Source organism: Buceros rhinoceros, unplaced genomic scaffold (assembly GCF_000710305.1).
Source record: "Buceros rhinoceros silvestris isolate BGI_N320 unplaced genomic scaffold, ASM71030v1 scaffold1171, whole genome shotgun sequence".
NCBI classification, from domain to species: domain Eukaryota; kingdom Metazoa; phylum Chordata; class Aves; order Bucerotiformes; family Bucerotidae; genus Buceros; species Buceros rhinoceros.
In genome coordinates, this window is record NW_010392376.1 from 320,531 (window position 1) to 330,463 (window position 9,933).

The following is a 9,933-nucleotide window of genomic DNA, read 5'->3' on the forward strand; positions in this document are numbered from 1 at the left end:
GGGTAGAGAGGCGATTTTGAAGGAAGCTAACACACTTGATACTTGGTGTATCAGGTGCCCGTGCCCAGGTGTTGGTGGGAATCTCTGAGGAGAGGGCAGGGCTGCCCCATGCCTGGCATGGCTGGTTCCATTGAGTTCCAGCCAGTTCCACAGCAGCCCCACCACAGGGCAAAGCCAAGCCCATCACCAGCAGTGGTGAAGCCTCTGTGGTAACAGATTTAAGAAGGGAAAAACTGCACAGCTGTGAGGAGTGAGGTAAAAAGTGTGAGAAATGAGCCCTGTGAGCACCCAGGTCAGAGAGGGAGGAGGAACTCTGGGTGCCCAAGCTATCCTGGAGCATCACGGTGGAACAGATTCTTTCCTGAAGAACTGCAGCCTGTGGAGAAGATCCACACCGGGGCAGGGGAAGAGCATGAGGTCTAGGTTGCAGCAGCTGAGAATAGCACGTGTACTTGCTCCATCACAAGCCACAGGACTTGTCCCCTGAAAAAAATCCAACCTGCTAAGACCACCTTACCTCAGCAGGTGAAAGCAACAGTGTCACTAGACATTTTGAAAATGGCTTTGGTGGCCTCATGTAAAAAACTGCTTGCTCTTCAGATTCTTCCTCACTTTATGTACTGATGAAAAGAGGATGAGCAGCTCTCTTCTTCCAGTACAGTCACAGCAATAAAAAAAGTTTAAAAAACCCCTGTGGTGTTGTACTAGGTTCTAGCTACAGACTAATTGATATCCCTCTATGAGAAAAATTAACACATTAGGAAGTATTTGACAGAAGAAAAGATTTTTATTGCATCACAAGATTTTTTACCTCGTATGTATGGAAGCATTTTTCTGTTAAATAAAGGCCTCATCACAGTCCTGACTGCAGGGCAGCCACGACAGATCCTGACAGGTCCTCTGAGGATTGAAAAAGCAGTCTTCAGCCCCAGCCCCCACCCCTACATCTGCTTTAGCTGCAAGTGAGCAAGAACATTCAAAATTTACACAGATGGACCCCTTTTGGCCTCGGTACAGCTGCCAACCCTTCAAAAGCCACTACTATTCTGTTCCCACTACTCCACCTCTGACAAGGCAACCACAATATTTCATGTACATTTAATAACATGAAGTATTTATTACCCTTTACAACTTAAAGTTCTGTTTCACGTTTTATCTCATACCCCAGACTGGCATACAACTGGAAAGATTTCAGCCCCTAAGCCCACGAAAGCTGCAGTTAAGCAAGTTGCTTCACAAGATTACAATTAAAAATTTATTGACATTGTACATATTCAGCCCTCCTACACTCTAAATTACCTTGTCATTACAGTGGTACAGGAACATTTTAAGAGACGTTAAAGGATTTGAACCTGCATTCTCTCATTACTCTTACGCAATCTGTCAATGAATCAATGTATTGCGCATGACTGGAAGCACCTGCCTGTTCTTCCTCACTGTCTACCCCAACAGGAAAATTCACTTTCACATCCCCAAGCACTTCAGTCCCCACACCTCAACCTTTGGTGCAACCCAGAGCCCTCATACTGCAGCTTCCCATCTCTAGAAACCCACAAGAGGGCAAACTGACCCCAGCCCAGCCCACTGGCCAAGCATACAGGCTTTTAGGATACCCATCAGGCTTCCCTGCCTGCTCAGACAGCCTTGCCCCTGACAGTTAGGGCACCCACAGCCTCTGAACATCTGCACAAGGGGCATGAGGGCAAGACGGACACGATGTCAGTAGATGGTCTGTAGAACATGGTGAATGATAACAAAAAACTCATAACAAAGGTGGAGGATGCATGTTGAGGCCCAGCGGGAACAACGCAGGAAGCCTGAGCGGCACAGAGGCTTAGCCAGGGCAACCACCACAGAGGCTTAGCCAGGGCAACCACCACAGCACAGCAGCAGGAGGAAAGGGCAAGCTTGCTGCGAGATAGGGACGCAGAGCAGGATGGGGGTGGCCACCCACCACAGAGCCTTAGCCAGGGCAACCACCACAGAGGCTTAGCCAGGGCAACCACCACAGCACAGCAGCAGGAGGAAAGGGCAAGCTTGCTGCGAGATAGGGACGCAGAGCAGGATGGGGCTGATGGGCAGCCAAGAGAACGAGAAGTGTCCAAGGAAAGGCTGGGGCCAGTCTGACACACCTGCACTCCATGTGAGTCTCCACAGGAGGAAAGGGCTGAACCTGAGCACCCCACACTCACCCACCAGGGCACTGCCACCCAGTCAGCTGGGGGACACACCTGTAGGCTGGGTGGGGACACCAGCAGCAGCTCCCCTGTGGGTGCAGGGCTGCAATGGAGTTAGGTCCTCATCTAGGTCTGAATGAAGCTCTGGGAACCACAGGCTGAGGAATCACACCTCAATGCTCATCTGCCCCAGCAGTGACACTTTATCCTGCCAGCATCCTCCTTCCCAGTGGTGTGGGCATGGAAAGGTCATTTTTCTGTTCCCCCCCAAACAGCTTAAGTTCAGCCCAAAGGACTGGAAGGTGGTGTTTAATAAAAGACACAGAAATAAATTCCACATACACAAAAGGAGTCTGAAAGACCAGAGGTAGTGCAGGAACAACCTGCAGTGTGAGTGGAAGAGTCTCACCTTCCACAGACTCCAGCCTCAGCTTCAAGGACTTCCATCTACTCCTCACCAAACTCCTTTGAATAAACAATATGCCAGTAGATTAAGAACCCCTTCTTAGAGTAAACACCTCCGAGTAATTCTCTTGCTCCTGTCTTCTACTATTGCTTCCTCCAAAACTCTACCCCTCGAGCCCAGAGAAAAAAAAAGAACATTTTGAAATCCTACCAAAATCTGTTTTCTGTTAACTACTGGCTAGTCAACATCCTTTTCTGGCTTAAAGGAGAGCAGCTGCCAAGAAGTGGCCTTCAACTCACTCAGACTGTGGAGGCTTTGTTACAGAGACACTCCCCTGTAAGAGACAAGTTCCAGCTGGATGTTGATATTTCATATTATTCCCGCATTTTAAACTTCTAAAAAATATACAAGTTATTCCAGCTTTAAGCAATGTGCTAAAATACAAAGACCAAAATTTCTCCTTCATTAAGACTTCAAAAAGACAGTATGTTAGTTCTGCTCATCTCTGCTTTTGCTGAAACAGGTAAAGTTAAAGCCCATGTCATGTGTCCTTGGCCATTATTCCCTATTGCAAATTCAACTTCCATCTTACTAGTCAAGTTTAGAAAAGAGGGGCTCCCATCAACACCAATCTGCTCTTACTCTCTTGTTGCTAATGGGGTAATGGATCTTCACAATTCTTGTAGCTCCATAATTACGGAGCTACAGATGCAGGACTCCTATTTTTAAACAGTGTCAGCTCATCTTGCAAGGTTAAAAAAATAAATATCACATCTTATTATATGCAACAGACTAATGAAAAGGCTATTATCAGCATAACAGGCAATGTATAACTCTTACAGTTCTGCTTCTGGAAGAAGTTATGCAAAGCCTCCTGGTGTTAAGCATCTGGAAGGCAAGAACACCCCAGCATGCTGTAAAGTGGTGGCCCAGCTCCTGGCAGATCCTTGCTTGCAGGAGAATCAAGCATGTATTCCAGATACTTGGCACTGCTTTCCCTTGTGTCAGCAGCTCTTGTGAACAGGTCCAATCCATCCAGGCAAAGCGCACACACACCTTCCATCTCTCAACCATGACACACTTGAAGAAAGGCACACAAGTTTCAGTCTATATATGCAGTGAATAAAATGCAATCAGTCAGACAGAATAGAACCACAGGAATGTCCCTCATCCATGTCCTTGTTCAGTCACTTTGTTTGCTAGAGTTGCATCTGTGACATGAGAAGTACTTAAGGCTGAAGGCCCAGAAAGGGGTTACAGTAGCCTTCCAAATTTCAGAGGTGTGAGATGTGGATACTTCTACATATCCAGTCAGCTGAATGAAGCAAACATCTAAAAAAAATTCCTTTTACTTGATGAGTGTTATCAAATATACTCAATAGCAACAACGCTGCAACTCAGCAGTCTGTGCTGAGGCCTCACAGAGGCCAGAAGAACACTCTCAGCTGCACTTCCAGTTCTCCTTCTCATCAGAACCTGAATGGGTGTGTAGCGAATCCTGGAGGGAGACAAAAAAGTAAAATAAAAGATCTCTCGTGTGCCTACTTCCCCTTCAGTCTTTACCGCAAGAGGAGGATCAAAGAATCCCAACCCATCCTTTCACCCACAGGACCAGGTAACCTTATACAATCCCAACGCTACAGCAGATATTTTGCCAAGAGCTGCCCCACCACATTCCTTCTGCAGTTTCATCTCTGCTGCCACTACAAGTTTTAATATGAACGATCTTGCTTAGGAAGGAAAAAGTAGCATCTCTCATCCTGGTTGCACAAGGCGAGCTTTGCTAGCAGGGGATTTTTCTTTACCTGGGTTAGATGTTGATGACGTCTCAACTGTCTATAGAACTGCAACACAGAAGGATCAGCTCTCACTACTTTTGGATCAAAATCCAGAACACGGAGACCTGCAAGGCTGCGGGCTCGGGAGAGGGCTACATAAGCCTGCCCACTTTCAAAGACACGAGACAGGGAGATTTCCACGCAATCTAAAGACATGCCCTATCAAAGACATGGAAAAGTTTGTTATAGAACAAACAAACAAAAAAAAATGCTGTCCTGTATCAACATTAACATGTCCTATGAGTCCGTCAGAGGTACCATCCTTGGCTTGATAAAAACCAGAAGTCTCTTGTATGACTACATAGCTGATTAAAGGATGAGAATTAGTAGAAAGAAAAGGACAGTTTTCCACTGTCAGGAAATTGCTAGCAGACAGTAGGGTCCACTAACTCCAGCGAGGCTCTTGTTGTGTGAAACGCCACAAATCCCATTTAATCACCACAGCAGGGAAAGTAGTCCTGCTGTTTTCACTCCCAGGAATTAACTAAAGCAGTTGCCAGTCTCAAGCACTCCTCAGGCACTCCATCTGAGACAGTTTGAGTTAGGCCTGGCCAGCCCTGTCTGCACCAAGAGACATCCCAGGAAACAGCAGAATTTACAATGTGGCCTAGTTTAAGCAAAAAGTTGAACAAAAACCCCAAAATTGAAACAAACTCACAGGTCTAATACCAAGACAAGTACTTATAAAAGTGTGTGAAGTCTTCTGGAAAGGTAGGAACTATATTAGTTACATTGAAAAAAACCCCACGTGCACCATGAAAGGGGGAGTCCAACCAAAAAAGCCCAGCTGTAACACCTGCGGCTTCCTCAGGTACATTGCAAACCTCGGTGTCACTAGAGCTGATGATTATCAGGGAAACACTGCCCTGACCAGTTCACAGCAGTAAATAATGCTGCTTTGTAGTCCAACACCAACTATGCAGGTGGCAGCACCCTTACAGAAACCCTAGCAGTGTTGCTAGCCCGTCCTTGAGCCTACAGACAAGCATCATAAGCAGAAGAGGTGCTGGCTTCTCTGCAGCTAGACACACGTGTTCTAGAGGCCCCGCACAACAACGGCCTTTCAGGTTTGCCCTCTGTTTTACCAGCTCACACAGGAAATAAGCCTTATGGTGGTGTAAACATCTATGGACAGCTGTATCAGAACACCCACCTGACTCTTGTGAATGGAAATGGCCCATGCCAATTTTAAAGGCAATTGTTGACGACTCAGATGAACTCCTGATGGTCCTTTGAAGACCCATTTTTCCATTTTGATCACCTGTGTGGTCCCACAGAGAAACCTCACCTTAGGCAGCCCTGTAGGAACGGGACAGGAGAGAAACAGGGATATATTCCCGACACTTAACAGCCAGGAAGCCAGCAGCCTAAGAACACTTCTTTCCCCTCCTTCCCCATGCCAGTCTTTCATGAATTTTAGGGCTGCATTAAAAAAAAGAAAATCCCACACCAAAAAAACCCAACCCTAAACCCACAAACCATAAACAGTATTTCCTGAAATTATATTTGGGACCAACTTAAGCAGGAAAAACAAAGCCAGGTAATTTTTCTCTGCATCTCAGCTGATAAATACATATTGCAGGTAGCACAACATTATTCTCTAAGAAAACAAACAAATATAACCCATCAAGACTTGCTTCAACAGAACAGACAGAAAATGCAAATAACCATACACATCTAGAGGATAAAAGCAAACACAAGAGGCCTTACAGATAGCTACAGCTGGTGCAGTGCCTAACATCACAGTTCACAACAGCTCCAAGCCTCTCACTGCAGAGAGGACCTCCTTCCCGCTTTCCCTCAAATGATTTTTACTAACAGTAAACAAAATTATCGAGTTATTAGCCATCAATGATAAGCTGTTTTGGTTTTTTCCTCTTCCTTCAACAAAAGATCAAAATGCTTACTTACCCTTCTGCTCACTTTCAAATCCTACAACAACTCCTCGTGCCCCATTCACTAGCCCTTGAGGCACATCCAGATTCTTAGCTAGCATCACCTGCGAGAAAAAGAAAAATCCCTTGGTGCACTGGCTTTACACCTGTTCAGCCACCTGCAGCTAAGCTTCTAGCCAGGAAGCATAAGCACAGCAGACTGACATGGCCACGGCTACACCATCCTATTGCAGCATAGAGCACCATGACCAATTTGATCGAAATTATTTCACAGCCTTTCCTTCCTAGGATTCTCAACTTCATCATTCTGCAGCAACAAACACTTCACTTGAGCTGCTTCTGTCCACAGCCATGAGCTCACATTCAGGGAAGAGATTTCCCTTCCCCAAACACCAGCCAGCCTAGATGTATCTATTGTGGGGACACCCAAGAAACAAATTCCCAAAGGAATCAGTGCTGCTGCTAGGTACAATCCTGCATCCTTTCTGCTCTGACAGGCCTAACTCACAGCAAGGTACCCAGTCCTGCAAATTTGGCAAGCTGTGCCATACCGTTACAGGCTGGGAGGGCTGCTGTATCTGGAGCTGAGATTGCAGGCAAGGACTGCCTGTGATCTCTGCTACCTAGAAGCTTCTAAACTCAATTGGAAATGTCAGTCATAACAGTCACCACTGCCCACAAGACACGGACCTGTGCTCAAATCAAACTAATTCTCTCTCTGGATAAGATTCCAAGCAAAGCGGATACAAAGATTGGAACAGAATCTTCTGTTGGCCTGGCAGAGCTGTCCTATACAGGATCAGCATTCTACATATTAAGCTACTCTACACATTTATCTCCTATTCCTTTATTTTACTTATGTCATTTGATCTGGTGGTCTTTCATAAATGTGTGTACGCACACTCACCTGAGCTCCAAGTTTTAGCTCAACTCTACCACCCACAGGACACTGAGCATCAATTAACTTCACCAGCATTGGGTCACTGTCCAGAGCCTCGAAAGTATGCACTTTTCCTATCAAGGAAAGAAAGATGTGACAAATCACAACCATTGAACATATTCCACACAGCGTTGCAGGACAGTCAGCGTTTTTTTCTAACAGCAATTGCTCTTTTAATACCCATTTTGCTTTGCTGGTAGGACATCTTCACACGAACCTTGTCACATCTAACAGCAGAAAGCTCACTATTGCCTCTCTTCCCCACAAAACTCCTAGAGCATGAGAAGGGTCAGGAGTCAAAGGCCAGTCACCGTTTTGAGCATATGACCAGTTTCACTTGCTACCAACACCAGATCTCCAAAGAGGACTAAAAAAATAATCCTAGGGCCAGATAGAGAGTCAGAAATTAAACAGCCCTTAACTCAAGTCATGGCTGGATATGGCACAGCTTTTCTAAAACACCACAGAAAGAAAAAGCAGCAGTATGGAGGCATTAGTGACTCACCCTACCTCACAGCAAGCACTTGGTATTGCACACCAAGAAGTAACAGTGTGGATTTTTTAGCAAAAAGCTGTGAAGTTTTATGCCAGCCAGCTCAACTCCAGCACGCACAGCTTGGACTGGTGCTGCTGTACATGACAGAACACCAGTTCCTCCTGATGCCACAGTATCCCCAATGCATCCACTCAGAGCTCAGCCCCAAAGCCGGTAGTTTCCTCCAAGCAGTTCACCTGACAGCTGTTGCAAGCATCTCTCATTAGTTATTTCTACATCATCTTTGTGGGTGCAGAGCCGTGTAGCCAGGATTCCATCACACTCAGACCTGTTAGCAGCGGTCTGCATCAGCTGTCTGGTAACATCCTCTGTGCACCTGGTAACCAGGAAAAGGGGATTATTACTTAGAGTGGGCAGGTACAGGTCTTGAGCAGCAGTAGCCTCCACACAGGTGGATCAGGCTGTACAAGCCCCAGGCCTCCAAAGAGAAGGGCAGAGATAACTACACAAAGTTGGAAAGCAACACAAGTGTGTGCCCCGTCCGTGCTCTGGCCACTGCCAGCTTGGGATCCATGGAATTCCTTAGCAGAAATTGAAAAGGGGGACCCTAGAAAGGGTCCAGAGCAGCATATGTAAAACCTGCGTACATTTACTAGTGTTTATAGCTATTTCCCCCAGCCACGCGCTCCTGGCAGAGCACAGAGAAGTGACAAATGACTTTTTCCTCTGCTCCATCAGTAGGGAGCAGGGATTACAAGAAGAACAGTTTCTCCTCACCTGCCTAAACGGACTGCACTCAGGAGTGAGACAAAGGCCTTGTCAGTCTGTCTCCGCACTTCAGTCAGCTCCATGTTTATGTGGATGCATTTCCTCCAGCTTTTTGCCTGGAAAATCATTTTCTTGTTAAAAAAGAGGCAGACTTGAAGTATGAGAATGGGTTCAGGGACAGTTTCGTACCTGAAAGCAGAACTTGGTTTCTTCATTAGCCTTACAGACTGGGGGTAGCTGCAAAAAGTCCCCACAGATGATTAGCTGGATTCCTCCAAAAGGCTCATCCCGTTTTCTGACTACCCTGAAAGGGAAGGAAGAGAGAAGCTTTAAATACCCTCCAGGATCTGGGCACAGCCAGGTGTCAGAAGTTACTTCTTAAGCCTGTCAGTACATTCAAACACACACCACTTGCAGTATCAGAAGAGCTCAAATAAATAAGCAATGATATTATGTGTCAGTTAAGTTTGCTTTGCTTACCCACCCTAGATGTTATTACCAGTCTTGGTTCTTCAGTAACTGTTATACTAGAGATGCTTCTCTCTGCAAGAGAGTACTGCTGGGCACAGCAGAAACAGATAGCTGTATTCTAGACTCAGCTCTATAGAAAATATGTGGCTCCAGAGATGGAAACAGCAACCAGAACAGCCACAGCTGGGGAGCAGGGACATGATCAAAACCTATCTCAAGATAAAGGTCTGCCCAGATGCTGGCTGTGATTTTCTGCTTCCTTCCAGTCCTATGCTAGTGGTTGTCTGGTATCGTTCACATAACCAGAGGAAGGAAGCAGCCTAGAAATATAAGGAAAATCATTTCTGTTAGTTTTTTTGGCCTGACAATCACTCACCTCGCCACTGCCTCCAGCTTGTCAAAGAACTTGCCATCCACCATCGAGATCTCATCGATAATTAAGTGCTGGCAGGCCAGCCAGTGCTGGCGCACCCCAGGCCTCTCTGCCAGCTGAATACACTGCTCCAGCGGTGCCTTCCCTGAGCCAATCCCTGGTAGGGGAGAAGAAGCTCCTGACAATTTGGGGAGGGAGAGAATGCTCCCAGCCCCTTGCTGCTGGGCAGACCATTACCTGCAAAGGCATGGAGAGTGGTGCCACCGATGTGCACTCCAGTGCTGGCTGTAGCATAGGTGCTCTTCGGAGGAAGGGAGCCCACGATCTTCTTCAGCAAGAAGGACTTCCCCGTCCCTTGGGACAACCTGCCACTCCAGTGCTGGCTGTAGCATAGGTGCTCTTCGGAGGAAGGGAGCCCACGATCTTCTTCAGCAAGAAGGACTTCCCCGTCCCTTGGCAGAGGGAGAAGGAGCAGGTCAGCAGCAAGGCCCAAGGACTTTACCCATCGACCAACCGCCACCCTGAGATAGCCACCCGGTCCTCTCACCCGCACAGCCAGTGAAGAAGAT

The 9,933-nt window shown here is 46.7% G+C and overlaps 1 protein-coding gene across 1 annotated transcript; it reads right to left on the reverse strand.

Annotated features, from left to right (window-relative positions):
- Positions 1-4,024: 4,024 nt before the first annotated feature.
- PIF1 (PIF1 5'-to-3' DNA helicase) lies at positions 4,025-9,927 on the reverse strand (the record flags this gene model as incomplete). Its single annotated transcript, XM_010144436.1, has 12 exons — positions 4,025-4,081; positions 4,389-4,580; positions 5,575-5,720; positions 6,333-6,420; positions 7,224-7,330; positions 7,989-8,128; positions 8,530-8,636; positions 8,710-8,824; positions 9,368-9,521; positions 9,602-9,637; positions 9,727-9,816; positions 9,912-9,927. Coding segments are annotated over 12 exons (1,248 nt in total), but the record flags the coding sequence as incomplete, so codon positions are not given.
- Positions 9,928-9,933: the final 6 nt, after the last annotated feature.